Consider the following 23,709-nt stretch of genomic DNA (forward strand, 5'->3'; position numbering starts at 1 on the left):
TGAAGGGCTATATGCAAATTAAGAAATAAAGACTTCTGGGTAATGCATTTTTAATCATTGCTGTTGTCCCTGTGTTTCTAGAGGTATGGGTCATTAGGTCGACACATATTAGTTTGACATGCATTGGGTCGAACACAGAAGGTCAACATTGCTTAGGTCGACACCTAATATAGGTCAAGATGGCTAAAGTCGACATGATTGGAAGGTCAACACAAGCATTAGGTCAACAATGGCTATTTTGACATGAGTTTTTCCCGAATGTCGACATGGTTGACATGGACACTGTCAAAGTGTGGCGCGTCCCCACGCATGGCTAGCTACGCTCTCCGTGCTTTGGGCACGGAACCTCTCTACGCTCAGCACACTATTCTATTCTCCCTCCATGCCTAGGTGTATGGTAGGGCATGAAATACCGCCTGCCGGCTCAAAATAGCAATGCACGTCAACCTAAAATGTGTCAACCTATCGACCGTGTACCGCTTCTAGAGCTTGACATAGGATTGTGCTCAGACATGAACTTATACAGATCAGTTCCAGAAGTCAGCACAGGTTATAAGGTTATTAGTAGAGACAGGATTATATGCATTTGCATATTTGCATATGCATTTGCATATTTTGCCCATTCTCACTGGTTATTGCATATTTTACCTAAAATCTAGTGATAGTGCATATTTTAGGCCCCATCCTCTTCCCACCAGCGAGTTACAGCACTGCTTTGCCCTGCTGCTGCTGGCCAGGTAGTGGTAGAGTGTGCAATATGTGCACAGTGTGGGGAACCTTGGATGTACGCTATGTCGGACACTGCTCTAGGCTGCCAATCCGTGTTGATAAAAGTCAGTCGGGCGGATGCCATTACGGAGCTCCTGAACCTTTGCCTGCCCCTGGCCTGGGACTTTACACCAAGAGACAGACTTCTGCAGCAGAGGAGGTGGGCGGAAGGGTTTTGACATCATGCGGCGCAGAGGAAATGCCGTGTCACAGTGAATATGCAGCGCAAAGAGGAAGCCTTCCAATGCGCCGCCCTCACACACTATGCTCATATTTGGTCCATCGGTGCTGGAGATGAGGGTCCATGTAGTTGATGCAAGAAGAGCTTTGGACGCTGCACTATGCTGTAGCAGCCAGGAAGAAAAAAAATCCTGTGTACAGCACTAGACATCTGCAGATGCTGTGGGCCTATTTTTGAGGTTTATTTGCAACTAATTGTATCCTGATTTTTAAATAAATAAGTTAAAAATTACTTTTTTTTATTATTTAATGTAGCATATTTTAACACTTTTTATGCATATTTTATGTATTTTTCATGCATATTTGCATGCATATTTCAAGCTTTTTATGTTGCATATAATCCTGTCTCTAGTTATTAGTATGAAAAGTAACTTTTAATATATATTTCAGATTTTTAATGTCGACCTAGACCTATGTAAACCTAGACCCATGTCGACCCAATGGTGTCGACCCAGTGCTTGTCGACCTAATGATCCATACCGGTTAGAACACAAAGGTGGCTGTTGAACAATGAGTCTTGATCATGTAAAGTAATGGGGGGGGGGGGGGTTCTTCCACAACATGCATCTTGGTTCTCAGATCACATAGATGCCTAAAGGATGCCAAGATGAACATATAGGGGACAATCCTATTGTACATGAAGGGTGCAATGTGCCATTTCTGCAGCATTTTTACATCACAATGGCCCCCAAACTTGGTGAAATCACCCCAAATCCACACAAAAGTGTGTGAAGCCGTATGGAGCAGCAAGCTGGGCCACTGTACAATGCCTCCATTGCTGTGATAACCCTCACCTGCAAGATCCACACGGACAATAGGATTGGCCTCCTAGTCTCCTATATGATCATAACAACCCACCACTCTACAGGGGAAATGTACTAAGATGGGAGTTCTATATCGCATGGAGAGTTGCCATGGGCAACCAATCAGATTCTATTTATTATCTTCTAAAAGGTGCTATAATTAATTTATTTAGTGCTGCCAAGTGACCGTAGTGCCGAACAGTTAATTGAAAACAACCAATGAAATCTAAAAAAGTACATAAACAATCATACAAGCAAATAGACCAAACCGTAACATAAGACTACTTAGTGAGTGACAATAAAACAGTATCATTCAATCCCCCTGTGTCCTGGGCTGGGCAGACAGAACAGATCATTGACACCGACTGTTAGTGGGAGCGCACCTGAGGTATGGATCCTGATGGGCAGGAACAACAGGGAAGACGATCCCGTTAGAGCTGATGGACTGCGGGAGGTGGGGTGTAACTGGATGGTTCACTAGGAAGAATGCGATCTGTCCAACGTGTGCTCACCCCAAGCTTGATAAATCTCCCCCCATTTTTTGTTTTCACACCTACAGATCATTCTCTCTGCAAATGAGTGTAAACTGTTCATTAGATTACGTGGAAATCAGGGAAGCGAATGAAACGGGCGTATTTCTGGGACGCTTCTGTGGAAATACATTGCCAAGTAACGTTTCGTCCATTATTGGTCATATTCTTTGGATTAAGTTTGTGTCCGATGACTCTATCAGTGGTCCTGGATTCAGAGCCACCTTCTCTCATTGTAAGTATGTTTTTTAATGAATATCTGTGCAATTGGGATACAAAATGATTTTTTTTTCCTAGCCAGAATTACCCCTCCCTTTTGGCACCTGAGTGACACACCTCTGATTGAGCAGCTTGCCAACAAATGTCTTGCTCATACTTTACCATCCCAGTGGAAATACAGTATTGGCGCTGTGCCGAGCACAGCGAGGCACCATGTCGGACGCTGTACACTTAAGCGGTGTCCATGGTGACATTGGATAACATATACACCCCCAAAAAATAAAAAATAAACTCATGTGGACCTTTCCTCATGTCGACTTTTTTGTTTATGTCAACCTAATATACAGTATATCGGCCTTTTTTTGGGTGGCGAACTCTGTCCGGTTGACCAATAGGGATTGACCTAATGACTGTCGACCTTTTTACTGCTGAAAACAGCTGCATTGAGTAGGTATGAGCCAATAGTTCCAACTGTTGGTAATATGGACACACATTGAATGCCCCTCTTAGTATCTGACCCGTGACTTGGGGAAAAGCCTTTTTCCAACTGCTGCCGTGACATTTGTGTTTTCTCCCCAACAGTGTTTGGAAACAATATAGAAGGAACCTATGGGCAAATTGCGTCTCCCTTGTGGCCCAGGCAATATCCACATAATTCTAACTACATTTGGAAAATTAATGTGCCGTCCGGTCGGATCATTGAGATTAGAATTTTGGAGATGGACATCGAACGCAACTCAGCTTGCAGTGCTGACAAGTTACGGGTGTGTTCCTTACGTCAGACTATAGCTATTTTCATATACAGTAGGGAGCAGAGGTGTAACTTCATCCCAGTCACCCAAAGCAAAGTTGGAATTTGGTAACCCCCCCCCTAAAACAAAAGGTGTAACAACAGCTTGTGGGTCAGACTCACAAGATTCAGCCATCTGCTGCACAAAGCTTTAATTGGAGTGTCCAATCTCACTGTCCAGCAGCAGGCGCACCGGTACTTGCTGCAGCGCAGGCTGAGCGGTACCAGTCAGGAGTTTCCTTAGGAGGGCTCTTAAGGTGACTTCCAGATGGCTGTGCCAATGTAACTTACTGATGCTTACTTAGCTGGTCAGCCTAAAGCCAAAGGGCAAGATGCACTAAGCTTCAAAAGTGATTCAATTGAGAGTGATAAACAACCAACCAATCACCTCCTGCCTGACATTTTTCAAACACAGACTGTGATACGTCAGGTAGGAGCTGATTGGCTGGCTGTCCACTCTCTATTTTATCACTTTTGAAGCTTAGTGCATCTGGCCCTTAGTCTCCATCACATGCCACAAGCATTATATCCTACATGCCAGTTATATGACCTTACATAAACATGGGCAGTATGACTGGCGAGTCCCTGAGCACCCATACGTGTGTTTAACAGCATTACAAGGGGAGCTACATGTGTTATCTTAGAACCTTTAATCAGGTACCGAGTGGAGAAAAGAACAAATAAGATAACAGAATTTCTAATGAAATACATTGCAAATATCAATCTTCAATTTTACAGTACATACTGTAGGAGCCTATTCATTATTTAGTGACGTTTCTCCCTAATAATAAATAATTCATTTTGCAGTGTTTAGCTGCAATTTAATGGTGCTATTGAGCAATGCTTGTTGTATTGCCTGCCCATGACACGCCCATAACATGACACACCCATGACACTCCCACTGTTGCTTGCAATTCCATGGTCACCGCCCAGTTACCACCCAGAAATGCCCATTTCATGGAAAGTGTGGTCAGTCAAAAGACAGATCAATCCATTCATATAAGCAAACTCGCTCAGTTAGTATAAGTCATGGGTCTTCAAACTGTGGCCCTCCAAATGTTGTGGAACTACATGTCCCAGCATGCCCTGACAATTTTGGCATGTTCTTATAGGAAAAAATGTGGCAATGCATGTTGGGACATGTAGTTTCACAACATCTGGAGGGCCACAGTTTGAAGACCCATGGTATAAGTGATCCAGCCCGTGTTCAGTCACCGATTTCTTTCTTTTGCAAATGTGGTAAATCCGCTACGTATGTCTGACTCAGAACCAGGCCCATAATTTGCATGTTCTATTGAGAATTGCCGGATCTACATAATGGTTATGGGGGCACATTTTATTGTACAGTCTAATTGCATGTGTTGTCATCATTGTTGGCTTTGTTTGTGTGCAGATATACGATGGGCCTGACACCCACTATCACATAATGGGCACATACTGTGGCGTTACGGAGCCTCCTTCCCTCTTCTCCTCCGGCAGCTCTGTAACAGTACAGTTTACAAGTGATGGCACAATACGCAAAAAGGGTTTCCTGCTAGAATGGACGGCAATCGATATATCGCCTGGACCAGCGCCTAATATTACTCAAGGTATAAGACTGAAGGTGCCCATACACTTTGCGATATGTGTGCTCTGCGTTTTGAACTTCATTTGTGCCGTGTGATTTTGGCACTTGTTGGGGGATGCGATGGGATGCGATCCACTTTACTGTGCGGTTGCGATGTGATTTCTGGCTTTTTTTTTTTTTTTTTTAGTTACCTAATGGAGATGGCATGTACTACAAAACTGATGCGATGCAATGTAGCACAAAAAGTACTGCCTGCAGATACTTTTTGTGCTATACAATATTATACCCGCGGGGACGCGCATCGCATCCCCGCAGGTACACGGTGCGATGTTAACCGATGCGATGCGTTTTGAACTTTAAAAGTTCAAAACGCATGTTAAAATCGCAACGTGTATGGGCACCTTTAGGAACGGATTAAAAGAACTGCTTTGCTCAGCAGTTGTTTTGTTGTATCAGTAACACGTGCTTGTTGTGGACCCTCTGTACATCACTGCATTATATTGTCTGCACCTAATCAGTCTTTGGGCCTATGTCATATTTCTACACAAACCCACTGGTTTTGCTACAAATACAATGATTGGGGGACTTTGCGGGTGCAAGACCCCTTCTGCGCATGTGTAGAACAGGTCTTGTGATATCAGATGCAACTCCTGTTACTTCTTCTGCACTGCTTGGGGGGCAGCACCCAGCGTGATGGGTCATGGGTCAGTGTTGTCAGACGCCGCCTCCTGCTGCATTTACATTTTAATAACATGCAATTGCACAGCTGCTTCCTTAACATCAATAATCAGGATTTTTGTCTTGAATAGTTATCCTGCAATACCTGCCTTGAACTCCAGGCCTGCAGGTCTTCAGCTTCTGTAGATCTATAGCCGGCTGCCCAATCCTACAGTTAGCTCTGTCCTTCCTCACCATCATGTGGAAAATGTGCTGCAGAATAACATACAGTATATGAACATCTCTGTCAGGAAAACAAACATTTTATTTAATGAGAAACTAATTGTTTCTCATTTCTTGCATAAATAATGTCTTTTACACCATGCCTTGGTTAGTAGGCTCACAGTCACTACCCCTTTTACACCTACAAGCCGGGTCACACCCGGGATTTTGTAACCGGCTCCAACCCTGGTGCAACCCAGCTTGTGACCCCTTTTACACCACCCTCCCCACCCAGCATAATGCCAGACGGGCGAAGTCACCGGAGATGGGTCCTGGGCCGCTATGGCATTGCAGTGAATGGGTTCCGGGTTGCATCGACCTGGGTTACCGGTTTACACTGAACAGTGAGCTGGGTTGAGCCCGTGTTTGGTTATTACCCGGGATAATATGCCGGGTTTCATGACCCGGGTCATTTCAAATGGGAACGTTCACACTGCCTGCAAACCCAGGTTTTTGCCCACTCCCCTGCAAAAACCCAGTCTATTTAGTCTGGTGTAAAAGGAGTATTACAGTAGGTGATGATGAGTTGCAACACGTCATGCTAATGTTATCTTATTCTGGAAAGAACTCTGAAGCGGCCATATCATGGGAGTGATGTATCAAGGCTTGTAAATAAGGACAAATAGAAAAGTGTTATAGAATGTGTTTCAGGAATGCTAACTAGAAGCTGATTGGTTGCTATCGGTTACTTATACGCTTGTCTACATCTGCCATCACATATGGATATATGGCATTCATGACATCTCCCTACGTGTTATATAATATGACAGTGCTGCACTCATTCTTCTTCAGGTGCATGTGGAGGAGTGTTGAGAACCGGAGAAACGCCTTTATTTGTCTTCTCACCTGGATGGCCCAATCAGTACGCCCCAAACCTCATGTGCACCTGGGTTATCAGGTCTCCAGACTCCACGGTGGAACTGAATCTCCTGTACGTGGATATAGAGGCCCATGACACATGTAACTATGACAAGCTCGTCATCAGAGACGGTATGAAGTGATTCAGCCCTATTACTGTATATCATCAGCCCTATTATATCATCAGCCCTATTACATCATCAGCCCTATTACATCATCAGCCCTATTATATCATGAAGGAATTAAGAAATTGAGTAGTAAGATCATCAGGGGGCTTATATGCCATGAGGCATGGGTGTACTTTCTGTACATGGCACCTTCTGTGTATATTTTGGCATAATCCCAGAGTCTTTATTATCAGCTATGCCAGCAGGCACCACCTTTCCAGGTATATTATACAGAAGGTTCCACCACTGACAGACTGAATGGGGAGGGGGGGGCAGGGCATCTGCCGTCACACTGTGTATGTTATGGGGTGCGTGGTGGGGGTCACCTTGTACACATTATAGATACAACGCTGAGCAGAATAGTGCAAAGGAAAGTGACAGCATTGTGTTTCGAAATATTTTATTATTTTATATAGAAATATTTTATTAAGACATTCAGTGACTTGTAATATTGCTATCATTTACAATAGAGAATTCATTATTATTATTTATTGCAGTATTATTATTATTATTATTATTATTATTATTATTACTACTATTACTATTTGTGTCATTTTTAGGAGAACACAACCTTGCACCAGAACTTGCTGTTGTGTGCGGCAGAGAGTCTCCGGGACCGATCCGATCATCTGGAGATAGCATGTTCCTGGTCTTTTCTTCTGATACAAGTGCTTCTGGGGGAGGCTTTAATGCATCTTATCATAAAAGTACAGTTGTCTTGTATTATTCACTAAAACCTTTACAATAATGCACAGATCTATTAGTGAAGGCAGCCATTAAACCATAGAGTGGTATGTGCCATAGATGTGTTTAGTGAGTGCATAGGCTGCAGAAAGCTTCTTTGTACAATAGGGCCTCCCCCTTAGATTGTGCCTTTGCAGAAGCTGATAAAGCACATGCAGTGTGACCATGTGACCCAACAGGAAGCCAGTGGTCCGTGCAGTCACCTTCCCCTGCACACAATCTTGCTCAGAAAGGGCTCCATCTGCCATCACTGGGCTCCAGCACGCTCTATTTGTTGCTTCTGGCTGGCTGTGTATGAAGATTGCGGTACTTGTTTCCTAGCACGGCCACACCGATTCTAATCTTGTGCATCGCAGGTAAAAAATCTGATCGGTCGCATCGCATGCGTGCTAAAAAATCGCATGCGATGGTCCCGACGCGATGCCCCTGATTTCCCATAGGGAACAATGTTAAATGCCTCAATTTACCCAAATGAACAGGGAACAATGTTAAATGGTCCAGAAACCCCCAAAAACACCCCAGAACAGTGAAATGGCCCCCCAAAATTAGTTAACGCCACCCCACGATCAACGTGAACCCGAAGCGTGGTGAGCGCAGCGAGCCCGCGAGGGGCAGCGGTACGCGTCCTCCGACCTTTTCATACCCCCACTATCCACGTCGGCGTGGAGTTGAGAATAGAATAGTGTGGCGAGCGCAGCGAGGCGAGCGCAGCGAGCCCCGCGAGGGGACGCGGATACCTTCACAGTTATACGCGTCCCCTCGCGGGCTTCACAGGTGTCCATGGCGACGCGGACACCTGTGAAGCCCGCGAGGGGACGCGTTTACCTGTGAAGGTATCCGCGTCCCCTCGCGGGGCTCACTGCGCTCGCCACGCTTCGGGCGCGGTGGCTCGCTGCGCTCGCCACACTATTCTATTCTCAACTCCACGCCGACGTGGATAGTGGGGGTATGAAAAGGTCGGAGGACGCGTACCGCCGCCCCTCGCGGGCTCGCTGCGCTCGCCACGCTTCGGGTTCACGTTGATCGTGGGGTGGCGTTAACTAATTTTGGGGGGCCATTTCACTGTTCAGGGGTGTTTTTGGGGGTTTCTGGACCATTTAACATTGTTCCCTGTTGATTTGGGTAAATTGAGCCATTTAACATTGTTCCCTATGGGAAATCGGGGGCATCGCGTCGGGACCATTTAATGCTTATTTAGCCGCATTTAGCCGCATGCGACGCGACTGACGCCATTTTTTAACTTTTCAATGCATTTCAATGGGAAATCGGGTCCATCGCGTCGGGGGCCATCGCATACCACTATTAAGGGCACAAGATTAATGCGATTGTGGCCGTGCTAGGAAACAAGTACCAAGATTGCTTCTGCCAACAAATGGCTACTCTCAGTGATGCTGCTTCAGACCTACACTATACACAGTGATGCTGCTGCAGAACTATACACAAGCTTGTGTTGTGACCAGATCTTGTGTTATGTTGGCAATGCATGTGCGCATAAGCCAATGAGCAATCCAAGCAGTGCACAGCTCGGTCACAGCACTGGCAGCTGAGCAGGAGTAACTGGGTGCCTACAGAGTGTTGCATGTAGACGGAACTGCTCACTATGGAGAGTATTGTGTACAGGTACCAGCGATCGGATGGATCTTGTCTAAATATTCACGCAATTGAGAATCTTTTTTCTTCTGCACATGTGTCACACAGCACATGTGTCCTAATTGTTAGCGCTCGGAGACCCAGGACTGATTTGGACATAGGGAGTGTGGATGTTGGTGGATGTCCATAGGATGTAACAGCAAAAAGACACCACCCTTCCTCTTCTGAATCAGAATCAGTCCCGTACTGATGGATTGTTATTTATACAGTACATGTGCAATGCACTAGTAGTGTGGTTTGCACTCTAAATAGTGCAACAGCTTGTGTCGGGCCACCTGGTAATCATACCGTGATTCTATAGTTTGTGTGGGGGGGGGGGGGTGGTTATTATTATAAGTAGAGATGTGCAGGCTCTGATTTACTCTGATTTCAAAGCAGGATCTTATTGGCTATCAACTGTCAACAACTGTCATGTGATTTGGGATAGCCAATAAGATCCTGCTTTGAAATCAGAGTAAATCAAAAGTAAATCAGAACCTGCACATCTCTAATTATAATTATATGAAACATTTTATTTTACTTCCCATCATTTGTACAACACTTTTATTATCTGTAATCTTCTCCCCTGTCAGTGCAGTTATAATATTAACACAATCCATCACTTTATTTAGGCTGCGGTGGATACTTACATGCGAATAGGGGGCTAATAACGTCACCAAATTACCCAGAGAACTACGCGCCCGGCCAGAACTGTACCTGGCACGTGCTGGTCACCGCCGGCTTCACGGTCGCCGTGCACTTTGAGCAGACGTTTGAAATCCAGAACAGTGACGCCGCTTGTCACAGCGGGGACTACATAGAGGTGAGCGTGAGCGTAACTCTTGTTGGAATCAGAAGTCATTTTATCAGTGGTTCTCAGAAGGGAATTAAGGTCCTGATTCAGACCGCATGCTAGTCAGCGTATATTTGCTGCGCACCGAGTAGGTAAATGCAGCCCTGCCGAATGGAAGCTCCCCCCCCCCCCCAGACGAGCAAATCCCTGCATCCTCGCATGCGGCTGCACGGTCAAAAAATCATTCCGTGGTCGCTCACCATCAAATTATTTTGTTCCCCCTTCGCAGATCAAAGTCAGTGTAAACTGACTTTTATCCTGACTGCTTCCCCTTTAGCCCCGCCCGCTCCTCGCTAATTGCAGTATTTGCAGTACTGGGGGTGGGGCTTAATGATGTTTACATCAGGCCCCGCCCCCGAAGTGCTGCATACAGTCTCCTCTCCGCGCTTCTCCCGGACAGGAGACTATAAATGTAGGCAACCTTGCATCTAGGTTTGTATTAAGAGAGGAGGGGGCCTGTACGCAGTGTCTATCTGGGCCCCCTTCTCTCTAGCCTGCAGTTCACTAGTAGACTTGCGAGTGCAGTGTTTCTGCCTCTGACAATACTGGGTCTCTGGAGAGGTAAGGATTCAGGACATGAGTACCGGATACATCACAGCCGATGCCGATATAGCATGCAGGTGATCCGCTGATCAACTGGGCAGGAACGTCCGACAATCACATCACGACTGGGCATGCAAATTTAAACGCTGGCCCAGTTGTTATTTTCAGACCATAATCCAATCACTTCCAAAACACATTGGGGGTTATTTTGGTTCACTCTTTCTGACAAAATCCTTCTTAGATGGACAAAAACAAGTGCACTGCAGGGGGGTAGATGTAAAATGTGCAGAGATAATTCGATTTGGGTGAGTTATTTTGTTTATCTGCAGGGAAAATACTGGCTGCTTTATTTTACACTGCAATATAGATCTCACTTTGAAGTAAAACCCCACCCAAATCTAACTCTCTGCCTCCCCCCTGCAGTGCACATGGTTTTGTCCATAAGAAGGAATTTGTCAGAAAGAGTGAACCAAAATAACCCCCTTACACTGAAATGCAAATGATGCCTTCTGGGAAATTACATTTTTAATTGTGTTTGGTATGATGAACTAATGTGCAGGAGTTCGATTTAGAGATTGATTGTATCTGATACAATGTATTGTAGACAAGTAATATATTATTTATTTGCGGGATATTATTTCTCCAGCTGAGAAACGGTCCCGATGAGTCGTCACCCCCTCTCGGGAACACGGCCAGCAATGGAAAGTTCTGTGGCAGGAACGCTCCGTCCAGCTTGCACAGCACAGACAATGAGCTTCTTGTCCGATTCATCTCCGACGCCAGTAATGAGGGCAAAGGATTCAAGCTCAAATACGAGGCAAAAAGTTTAGGTATGTGTTAATAGCTCTCTCCTTCATTGCTCATTGTAAGATGAAACTCATTTACCACAAGGGCCAGGAACGTCCATCCAGCCTTTTAAAGTACTAATAAAGATGATGATCCCTGAACACTCTGATATTATGTCATATTGATGGCCACATTTTGGGTAACTGAGGCTTCCTTTTATTATTGCAATGCATTGAGTTCCAGCTGTCCGGCTCCATTGTATGAGAATGGACTCATTGTATGTATGTATATATATATATATATTATATATATATATATATATATATATATATATATCAATTGCGACCCAGCTGTGATGCACCTGCTTTGGATCCTCTTGCACCTTAGTGTGCTTTAACGTGCAATTGTTATGGCGCAAATAGGAGACTTGGATGGTGCCACTGTAGCAACGATGAGCGTGGCTATATCTGTATATTGCTGCAGTACCACTAGGAATGTTTATGATGACTAGTTGGGGATCCTGGGTTGAATCACAGGGATTTTACTCAATAAGGATTATTTCATACATTAGGGAGAATTCAAATGTCAGTACGCTGGCAGCCAGCAGATGGCGCTCAATGGAGCTATTCAGTTGTTGCTCCATTGGAGAGCGATCAGTGCTTATATTTCAGCTCGCACTCCCTGGGTGTTGGTGAGCTGAAATGAGCAGAAAGGTACCAGTTTGAGCGGGACTTTTTATATTGCGCCCGTTAGTGCGGTAAGGTTTAGCTGGAGGGGTGAGAGATGAACATAATTACTGCATTAAAACAATTAGTGCGATAAAAACAATTGAATATCTCCTGATCTCCCGCTACTTTAGACAGAAGATTGGGGGTGATAACCAATTGAATTGCCCCATTGAAGTTCTGAGTAAAATCCTGTCGGGTGGGAAGGTTTCAGTTCGGAACAATGCCTGTTTAGTGCCTCCGCAACGCATGGGTGAAGGCACATTGCAAAACGGTAACATTGTTTAATTTTTTCCCTTGCATCCCAAAATGGTACACAGGGATCTTTGCCATGTTTGGTTTTTGTACTAAAAGATATGTAATATATGATAAAACTATACATACACATATAACTATACAGCATATCTGTTTTCTCAAAACAAATGTTTAAATAAAACTTTTGGTCAGCAAATGAATTACGGTTTTCAAATCAAGCAATTAGACATAACTAATTAAACTGTGCTAGATTCCGGCATCTGTAGTCATCTGTAATGCATCTTGTGTAATGAGATGCATTGGAGACAAGCTGAAAGATCTAGTGTTAGCTATTCACTGAGAAAATAAATAATGTTGTTACTACTGGATAATAATAGTAATACTGTGTTTAATGCATACATGTCCATGCAGATCAGTTATTAATGCTTTATGTGCTTGTGTTTAGCATGTGGAGGGACCGTGTATGTCAGTGACTCCAATCCTAATGGAAATATCACATCCCCAAATTATCCTAATAATTATCCACAAAATACGGACTGTGAATGGATTATCATAGTGCCGGATGGTGAAGCGGTACAGCTGGACTTCCAAGATCAGTTTTACATTGAACCCTCTGACAGGTACTTAGGTTTGTTAATGACTTTTTATTAACAAAAAAAAATTCAGAATCAAGTTATGAAATGATGTAGATCTCTCCAAGTTCTCTATTTATCAAAGGGAGAAAGCCCTTTATCCCAACCTCTAGTAATAGCTTCCCAAGCATGCAGAAGCCATGTAACAAAGTCAAGATCTGGGTGGTGATTATACCTTATGACAGCATAGAGATGTGATGTTAGTGTTAGGTGAAAATGCTAATGTGATATTACCCTATTTGTAAGCAATGTACTGTAATATTGTTATGAAGAAATAATAATGTCTGGTCAGTTATTAACAAATTAGTTTATGACCTCGGTGTGCCCACTGCGCTGACCTGCCACCCTCCCACTCCACTCCATCCTGCCACCTTCCCGCTCCACCCCTGCTGTATATTATTACCCCTTGTGGGTGTAAAGCGGTCCTCTGTCTTGGTCTAGTCTATTGCTGGCTGCAGTGGGAATCCCTGGAAGGCTGCCATGTTCCCTGGGTAATACTGCTGGTTGCAGGACAGACCTAAGTACGATATATTATTATTTATGGTAAAATGTTTTCAATATCAAATATACTTACAAATGCAAATTCAATTTTATTGAAAATAAAAATCTGTTCTTTTCTCGTATAATGGAAATTTCCTTTCCTGCAGTAGTCCAAATGGAATGATCATTTGAGACTCAATATGGACTTGTCTGATAAGAAGGGGATAGATAGTCATCATTACAATCAACTGGATATACAAACAGCAATTATTCCACCTAGCGCTAATCAGCAGCTCGTCTCTCCCAGTGTCCACCCAGAAGCACCGGCTCCTACTCATAGGAAAACGTGTACAAAAATAATGGTTTCCCTCACTCCATTTCTGTACACATTGGCCCTTATTCAGATCTGATCACAGTACACATTTGTTCTCAAAATGGGCAAAACCATGTACACTGCAGGTGGGGCAGATGCAGAGAGAGAGTTAGATTTGTGTGAATTATATGGCTTTTGTGCAGGGTAAATACTGGCTGCATTATTTTTACATTGCAATTTAGATTTCAGTTTCAACACACCCCACCCAAATTTAACTCTCTCTGCACATGTTACATCTGACCCACCTGCAGTGCACATAGTTTTGACCATTTTGAGAACAAATTTGTACTGTGATCAGATCTGAATAAGGGCCTTTATTACAATGAAGTATATTTGCAGCAGCCCTCCAATACCCACAGGAGACAGACCCCCACAAGCATGTACATAATAGTGTGGCGGTCAAAATGCAAGCAACTGTCGATATGCATTGGGTTGACCACTGAAGGTCAACAGGCCTTAGGACGACACCCGAAATAGATCAATATGGCTTTGGTCGACAGGGTTGGAAGGTTGACACAAGCATTAGGTTGACAATGGCAAGGTTGACAGTAAAAAGGTCTACATGAGTTTTTCTCTGTTTTTGCCAGAATGTTGACATAGTTGACATGGACATCGTCAAAGTGTACCTCATCCCCTTGCATGGCTCTCTGTGCTCGCCATGCTTTGGGCACAGTGCCTCTCACACTATTCTAATAAATACCACTTGTAGCAACTTCGGCCTTGCCATTGTTGACCTATTACTTGTGTTGACCTTAGCAATGTCGACCTATTTCAGGTGTCGACACAATGCATGTCAATCTTATTAGGGTCAACCTAATGGCCATATCCCTTGGCACTTAGCTGGGGGAGGTTAGACACTAAAAATTGGGGCTTAGGTCTGAAGGGGAAAGCGGGGAAGGGGAGGGTTAGGGTCGGGCATTAAGTAGGAGGGGTAGGGGAAGAGGGTAAGTATACTTACCCCATCCCTGTCAGGATTTTCATTATCTGTCTTCCAGTATTCCAAACACCGATCACACGTACATATCCCCATAGTTACCTTGACAAGCCGTTGCTGTTCTTGGCCTTCCCTCCATCACTCTGCCATTTTTCTTCTTCCCCAGGGATTGGGATCCTTCGGCCCTCCAGCTGTTGTTGAACTACACATCCCAGCATGCCCTGCAACAGTTTTAACATCGCCAAATAGCAAAACTGTAGCAGGGCATGCTGGGATGTGTAGTTCAAGGTTCCCCATCCCTGTCCTTCTCCATTCCACCTCTTCTGTAGTAGTAAGAGCAGGATGCCACAATCAGGATGCACTTATTATGCAGCCACCACAACATGTTAATCTGTAGAACATAAGTGAGCCTCCAAGTCAACACTATAACTGCTTATGGGGAAGATGTACTACATCTGCCCCAATATGTTTTATGAGGATGTAATAACTTTCTTTTCTATCAGCTGCAGCACCAGTTACCTGGAATTAAGAGATGGGGCAGATTCCAGTGCAAGGCTCATTGCAAAGCTCTGCGGAAGCACATTGCCAGTCACCTACAAATCACTGGGCACTGCTATGTACCTGCGGTTTAGGACCGGCAGCAGTTCCCCCCGAGTAGGATTCAATGTGCAGTATTCCATTGGTATGTGTGCAAGCGTGACCCCCAGTTCTGTAACCGTGTCAGTTATACAGTACCTGCTTCCCGATAAGTGTTTCCTCTATAAGAGTCATGTGTATAAGCAGGAACTCTGTCTACATTGGAACGCTATCCAGATACCCCATAGTATTTATTTATTTACAGTTCCTTATACAGCGCAGCAGATTCCGACATGCACTAGGTCACATTCACAGAAGATCACTCGGATTGCAATCGGGAAAAGCAAACTGTGCCCAGTGTATATGCTACAATAATTGGGGGTCGACCTTTTGCATGTTGTCTTTTTGTCGACCTTTTGGTGTCAACCTATTGACTATGGACCTAGACACTCATCCGTTTGATCCGTGCCTATTGGAACATGAGCGGGCACTTGTCTGTGACACTTTACCATGGCGATACTGTGCACCTCTCACTGTGGGCCTATGAGAGGGTGCTTGGATCTTCGTGTCCTCTGGTGGTGACCAGCGGTGTAATCTGCCAAATGCGCAGGATTACAGTTTAATTCATACCACCTCTGAATCAGGCGCTGTATAACCAACTGCCATATTATCATTTATCTTTCACTTCCAAATTTTAGGATAGGAGAAAGTTCAAGGGTTTTTCCAATTTTTTTTTTTTAGGGGGGGTGGAAGGGGTGTGGCGTAATCCGTGTGGAATATAGACAGTAGGCCAGTGCCAGATGGTCTACGGGATTAAATATTGACAGTTGAAAAAGAAAACCGTCGGCATGCAAGTTGTCGACACAATAGGCTGACACATGATTTTTCATGGTTTAGGGTTAGACACTTGGGTGAGTATTAGGGCGAGGCTGATGGAGAGGACAGTTAGGGTTAGACACTTGGGGGAGTGTTAGGGCGAAGCTGATGGAGGGGACAGTTAGGGTTAGACACTTGGGGGAGTGTTAGGGCGAAGCTGATAGAGGGGACAGTTAGGGTTAGACACTTGGGGGGAGTGAGGATGATGGAGGAGACAGTTAGGGTTAGACACTTGGGGGAGTGAGGCTGATGGAGGGGACAGTTAGTGAAAAAGGTGCCCATACATGGTGCGATTATCGCACCCGTTATGGGCTGGATCGCATCAGCTCTTACCTGTCATTTTTCAGGTAGTTAGGAGCTGATTGGCTGGCTGTTTGTCACTCTCACTTTTTGAAGCTTGATACATCTGGCCCTATGTCTTAAATTGATAATAAAAAAAAAGATTGTCAATAAATAATGTGTATTGTATTTATAACAATTTGTCTGGCTGTAAACAATTTATTAACTTATTTGTGCCGAAAAATAGGGTAAAATGTACTAAGATTGTCTATTAAAGACAAATCAAATCAGGAGAGCATGTTGCATAGAGTTTATATATATATTAATTACTCATTTACAGCCATTGGGTAAATGTACCTCACGTAGTTATATTCTTTGGTAGTACATTCAGATAACATAGCATATTGTGGAATTTACATGTAAAGTAAAGGTTTATCTCATTGCAGCTCTTTGTGGAGGAACACATTTTGGACAAAGTGGCATAATCCAGAGCCCTGGTTACCCTACACACAATTACCCAGACTCCTCTTCGTGTGAATGGTTCTTTAATGGCCCAACAGGGCACTACCTCACCATTACGTTTCAGTCTCTGGATCTTCAGAATTCATCAAACTGTTTAAGCGACTATGTGGAAATCCGGGAATATAATGCATCCGGTTAGTTTATTATTTTACCTCTCAATAATGCTTCATCAGGTACTAGTAGTGGTGCCACGGGTCGGTTGTCCAGAACCGCATCAAATGATTTATAGTCAATGTAATACGCCTTCTGTTTATGCTCACAGCTATCCCTCTTGTGTCTCACGAGCCAGGGCCATTTCTCCTCATGCGCTTTTCTTAGAATATATATATTGTATATATATAGCTGCCACCCTAATAATTGAGTCTGTGTCCTGTCTCCTGCCGCAACTATCCTTATTTACCATGTACTTGTCATAAATTGTCTTGTATTGCAATTCTTTATTTTCTTGTTTTTTGCTAATTTATCTATTGTTAGGCGCTAGAACCCTTACGGCGCCATATAAATAAAAGATACTAATAAAAATAATGGGTAAAGCCAGTGCTTGTGGTTGCCATGAAAACACTGCTGACACTAGAGGGTTCCGTGATTCATCAAACATTGGGAGCCGCCGCTTCAAACTGTTTGTAAAAAGAAATAAACTGCCAAAAATTGCTGTTACTTGTAAATGTAATACAATAGATTTGTTGCTCTTATGCTGTTCTAGGGAAATTACTGGGTATCTTTTGTAACAACACTGTGCCTGATGGATTGAGGACCTCTGACAGTTTTGCTTATGTGAAATTTGTGAGTGACAACTCTATGAACGCCAAGGGATTCCGACTGAGCTATAACGCAAGTGTTGAAGGTGAGAAATAGATGGAGATGCTGATTAAACATAGAGTGGACATATTGCAGGAGATACATCCCACTCGGGGTCTGATTACAGGTTCTAGGTGCCCCAGGCTAATACACATGTAGCGCTCAGGGACTCGCCAGTCATACTGCCTATGTGCAGGTAATGAGGATTATACATAGGGTTACCAACTCATCCCTTTAATTCGGGACACATATTAAGTACACAGGTTCTGTGGCTGGCTTTCACCTGGTTTTAAACTGCCACACCTCAAGATTCCATTTCACCTGGTTTTAAACGGCCACAGAACCTGTGTAATTAATATGTGTCCTGGATTAAAGGGATGAGTTGGTCACCCTAGTTATACAACTGGCATGTAGGATCTAATGCTTGTGGCATGGGAAGGAGACTTTGGCTTTAGGGTGCCCGGCTGGCACTGTAGCACAATGTACATAAAGTACTGGTTCCATCAGTAAGTTACATTGGCACAGCCATCTGGCAGTCACCTAATGAACTTTACCCACCAGAGTACATCGGAACGGGTAATAGCCCACACGCATGGAACAAATTAGGCCTTCATTTTATTCATCGGCTGCCACCTGCAAGAATCCCCCCCACTCCCTGCCACCCTAGGCTGCAGCCTAATCAGCCTATTGGTTAATCAGGCACTGATCTCAACACTTATCACATAACAGCATTTATTAACACTCTGTGCTTGAATAATTGTATACAGAAGTAGCTGGCCTCATCCTTTTGCCGGCGCCTGCCAGATCCCCTTCTCTGTCGAGCCCCGGTGATAGGGATTGGGGCGCGCATGAGTCTCACAAGCGTCCCAGTATCACGGCGGCTGGGCAGCGTTTCCCTGCCCGTCTCCGCTTCAGTGAGACACTTCCCAGTTTGGGGGGGGAGGCGTTGAGGGGCCCCTGGCGGGAGCTGGCCGCTGGTGGGGGCTGGCGATGCCCCTGACAGCCACTGCAAAGATGGAGCCGTCTCTTCTGTATCTGAATGCAAAGGACAACAAAACAGGAAGAGGGACCTGGGAATCGAGATCATCTACAGTACATCTGTTATAACGATGATGCAACATTGATAACCTAGTATGAAAACATATAAAACATATATTGTACATACACCATAATTCCAGTTCAAGGACCATATATTATGTGTACAGTATGTTGTTTTCTGTGTCTGGTGCTAAAAACTCATTTTATAAAATGTCGATGCAGAAAATGATATTACTCTAGGGCCACAAATAACATCCTTAAGCAGTCAATAAGGCCAGAGATGCAGGAATAACATTGGCGATTTATATTACAGAATGCGGCGGAGACATTAGTGGTGATACCGGGACTCTCAGTTCTCCAAATTATCCCAACTTGTACCCTCACAGTCGTGTCTGTGAATGGAGAATAACTGTGCCACAGGGGAGACGCGTGACACTGACTATTAATGACCTACAACTACAAGACCACCAGAACTGTGACTACGACTATATGGCTGTAAGTAACGCAAATTCTAAGCTGTGTAATCAGGGGGCTGGATTCTAAAGCTGTGTACACACGGTGCATTATATCGCTCAGTGTCTCCTGTTCATCAGCGACCAGAGATGGTCGCTGATGAACAGGAACCTCTGCTGGGGGAGCCGCAGAGGAAAACAGCTGATCAGCGACCATTAGTAGGCCGAACACGGGAGCGTGCACCCGGCGATTTATCGCTGCAGCACAAACAAATCACTGGCAATATGGTCGCTCAGCGATATTGCACCATGTGTACACAGCTTACCCATTAAATCTGCAAACTTGTGAACTGCACCTCATATACTGTACTGTAGGGTTTTGATACAATTGGAGGTACTGAAGTTTTTAGAAATGAGAGATGCTGCCAATAGAAACTAATCAGATTATACTGACTATAATATACTATAGGGGACTGGGCATCACTATACGGTGTACACATAGAGCGATCCGTGCTATATTTCTAAGCGATCTAGACACATTGCTTAGAAAGGGGGCTTAAATCGCCCCGTATGTATGCCCCATTGCTATAGAACACATTTTATTTTTCTATTTATTTTTTTGCGTTTATAGCCTAATATAAATAATAACTAATTCTGATGGAAGTAGAACTACTGGCACCATATCATGAACAAGAATATACAGTCTTTAGTTTCAGCTAAATTTAGTTTCAAGTTAATATTGTGGTAACAGTTTGTTCCTTAATCTGCTAATTCCAGGTGTACAACGGTTATCACAGCCAGTCGCCGCTTCTAGATAAACTATGCGGCAGCTTGGAACCAGATACTGTGGTCAGGTCTTCTGGCAGGACACTGAAAGTGGTATTTGTCACTGACGGATCTGTCTCCAGTGGCGGATTCCGCGCTACATTTACCTCAATGGAGGATGCCGGTAAATATTGAATAATATAGTGTACGTATGTATGAAAGTATGTATGTATGTATGTGTGTACAGTAGGAGCAAGTTTCATCTTTGCTCCTTTGGCCATGGCTAGCCATGGCCAGCCATGGCTATTCTATTGTTCTCAGCTGCAATACGTATTGTATTGCAGCTGAGAACAATAGAATAGCCATCTGTCACTCAAAATGTGTGAGTGTGTCTATAACGCTGGGTGGAGCCTCTGACTCCGCCCACACACACACATAGTGACAGAGAACCAGCCCAGTGAGCCCACAGTGCCAGACACCCTCTGCCTCCCCATGCTGCCCGGCAAAGACACTGGTACTCCACAGCCACCAGGTGAGCGCCCCCCCCCCCCCCCCCCCACGGTTAGCGGCACCCCCCACCCCCGCGACCCCATCCCTCCTGCGATTCGCGATACCCCCCCTCCCGCAATTCGCGGCACCCCCCCCCTGCGACCCCCACCCTCCCGCGATTTGCGGCACCCCCCCCCCCGCGCGTGCGACCCCCCCTCCCGCGATTCGCGGCACCCCACCACCTCCCCCCCACGATTCGCCCATCCCTACTCTGCAACAGGCAAAAACCTTTACTACCCCTCATGCCCACACATCTCTAACCTGTGTTGCCCACATTCCCCTATCATGATTTACCACCTAGCCTCCTGCTCTCATGCACCCTAACTCCCACCCAGTAGGAGGAGACACTGACTCAGGGCCACCATCCTGTACTCCTGTGCTGCCACGCTGGACCCTCACCCACTGGCAGAAGCTGCACAGTGTCCCCCACCCACCTCTTTAGTCCCCCAAATACCCACACACCCCTATCACTACCCAGCTTCCTGCTCTCCTGAACCGTACCTTCCACCACTGGGGAGTCGCTGACGCTGTGTTGCCCACATACCCCTATCATGCCTCATAGCCCAGCCTCCTGCTCTCATGCACCCTAACTCCCACCCGGTAGGAGGAGATGCTGACTCAGGGCCACCGTCCTGTACTGCCACGCTGGACCCTCACCCACTGGCTGAAGCTGCACAGTGTCCCCCACCCTCTTTAGTCCCCCGTATCACCACACACCCCTATCACTACCTAGCTTCCTGTTCTCCTGAACCGTAACTTTCACCACTGGGGAGTCGCTGACGCTGTGTTGCCCACATACCCCTATCATGCCTCATAGCCCAGCCTCCTGCTCTCATGCACCCTAACTCCCACCCAGTAGGAGGAGACACTGACTCAGGGCCACCATCCTGTACTCCTGTACTGCCACGCTGGACCCCCACCCACTGGCAGAAGCTGCACAGTGTCCCCCACCCTCCTCTTTAGTCCCCCAAATGCCCACACACCCCTATCACTACCCAGCCTCCTGTTTTCCTGTATTGTGACCTCTGCCAGTGGGGAGCCGCTGACTCAAAAACACCCTACTATACTATTGCACACACACACACACACCTAAACAACATGCACACACAGCCCCCCCCACACCCACAAATGTCACTGTACCATCCACACTATCAATGTACATCTTACTCTGTAACCGCTTTTTAATTAAACAAAACAATACACACCCCCTTCCACATCATATGCTCTCTATTTAACACATTTCACCTATAACTCAAGTTGCAATACAGGCATCTTTCATACAATTCTAACCATCTTTCTCATATACAAACGTCCACAAATTAGGGGGGCGCAGCCCCTTACGACGGTGTGAAGACCTAGTATATCAATATAATACATAGATCACTGTACCCTTGGAATGAAACTGCAAATAAACACAGTACATAATAACAATAGCGTCTACTCTGTATTATCACATAACAAAACAGACAATAGATTCAGTAGAGATATACTTGTTAGGTTACAATATATAGGGGAAAAAAAAGAAAGAGAGGAAAACTCATCCTGGGTTACTCGGGCTAAACAGTTGTATCCTACCTAATCTACCCCATGTACACCCTCCCCCCCCCCCCCCCCCCCCCCCCCCCCGCCGCTTTCCCCAACAATTATAGGACAGCTCGGAGTAGTAAGTTACATTGATAACGATCTGTGCAAGTACCATGTTGTGCCCTCAAACACTGTATTAGATCTGATTCTTATCGGACGTACAATTTAGGAGTATCGCATATTGAGGAGAGAGACTTTCCCTTTATGACAACACTGTATTTACTGTAGTTTATCTGTATGTTGTATGAATCTGTAAGCAAAGTGTGTTACCAGTATAACCAGTGATAAGAACATAAAGTCATTGTAATGGCTGATTTAGTTGCAAGCTGCCAGGTCAGCTACGGTCACGTCCCATAAACAAGCTCAAGTAGTCTGGAACCTTTAATGAAATTCTACATTTTATATTGCAGTTTGCGGAGGGTTCCTGGTGGAATCTACTGGAGGTAATTTCACATCTCCTGGCTACGATCTGGTCAGTAATTACACAAAGAACCTGTACTGTGAATGGATTATCCAAAACCCAAACACCTCCACTACGTACATCGAGTTTAAGAAGCTGCAGATGGAGAAGCACCAAAACTGCAAGAATGATTTTATAGAAATGCGCTTAGGTGAGTTGGTTCCATGTCTGTAATTGTGTCCTGCAGCCCTGGCACCACCTACTGACACGGCTTCTACATACTGGCTTCAATAAGATAGCAAGAGATATTTCCCTACCAGAGGCGGAACTTCCATTGGTGCAGTAGCACCCAGGCCCCTGACAACTAAGGGGGCCTCATGTTGCCCAAACTAGCAATAAGTTATTGTGAACCTGGATTGGAGGAGGGGGGGCCTAAATTATATTTTTGCACCTGGGCCCACAACGCATAAGTTCTGCCACTGTTCCCTATAATACATGCCTTGTGTTGCAGATGATGCGGAGGGAGAGGTAATCAGCAGGCTATGCGGAAGGAACATGCCGTCCGTCCCTCTCGCTGTTGCAGCCTCTCAGATCTGGGTGGGCTTTGTAAGTAACGCACAAGTGGAAGACCTTGGATTTCACGCTGAGTACTCGTTTACAGGTAACGTTCTACAACACCAGTTAAATATGTGGAGAGTCTGCTTTTACTTTCTACAGCAGGGATGGGGAACCTTCAGCCCTCCAGATGTTGCTGAACTACACATCCCAGCATGCCCTGCAACAGTTTTAGTATGGCCAAAAAAACTGTAGCAGGGCATGCTGGGATGTGCAGTTCAACAATAGCGGGAGGGCCGAAGGCTCCCCATCCCTGATCTACAGTATATGTACGAGGGTGGATCAATAAGTACCTGTGTTAAGAATGAAGATGAAAATTTTTCACAATTTTTTTTATTTATTTTCAACATAATCTCCTTTCACAGCAATACACTTTTCCCAGCGTCCCTGCCATTTTTTTAAACCCTCTAAAAAATACAA

General features: G+C 45.0%; 1 protein-coding gene across 3 annotated transcripts in view; it reads left to right on the forward strand.

Annotated features, from left to right (window-relative positions):
* Positions 1-23,709, forward strand: part of CUBN (cubilin) — a 198,656-nt gene that overhangs the window by 133,097 nt on the left and 41,850 nt on the right. For all 3 annotated transcript variants that reach the window (XM_083189341.1, XM_083189342.1, XM_083189343.1), the window contains exons 37-51: positions 2,371-2,576; positions 3,143-3,324; positions 4,744-4,939; positions 6,649-6,846; positions 7,442-7,588; positions 9,887-10,077; positions 11,297-11,480; positions 12,862-13,036; positions 15,339-15,517; positions 17,013-17,222; positions 17,792-17,932; positions 19,238-19,419; positions 20,154-20,325; positions 22,685-22,885; positions 23,186-23,335. In XM_083189341.1, coding sequence (XP_083045467.1) covers positions 2,371-2,576; positions 3,143-3,324; positions 4,744-4,939; positions 6,649-6,846; positions 7,442-7,588; positions 9,887-10,077; positions 11,297-11,480; positions 12,862-13,036; positions 15,339-15,517; positions 17,013-17,222; positions 17,792-17,932; positions 19,238-19,419; positions 20,154-20,325; positions 22,685-22,885; positions 23,186-23,335 — 2,714 coding nt within the window. The remainder of the gene's footprint in view (positions 1-2,370; positions 2,577-3,142; positions 3,325-4,743; positions 4,940-6,648; positions 6,847-7,441; positions 7,589-9,886; positions 10,078-11,296; positions 11,481-12,861; positions 13,037-15,338; positions 15,518-17,012; positions 17,223-17,791; positions 17,933-19,237; positions 19,420-20,153; positions 20,326-22,684; positions 22,886-23,185; positions 23,336-23,709) is intronic.

This window comes from Crinia signifera, chromosome 5, assembly GCF_055691185.1.
Source record: "Crinia signifera chromosome 5, ASM5569118v1, whole genome shotgun sequence".
NCBI lineage: Eukaryota > Metazoa > Chordata > Amphibia > Anura > Myobatrachidae > Crinia > Crinia signifera.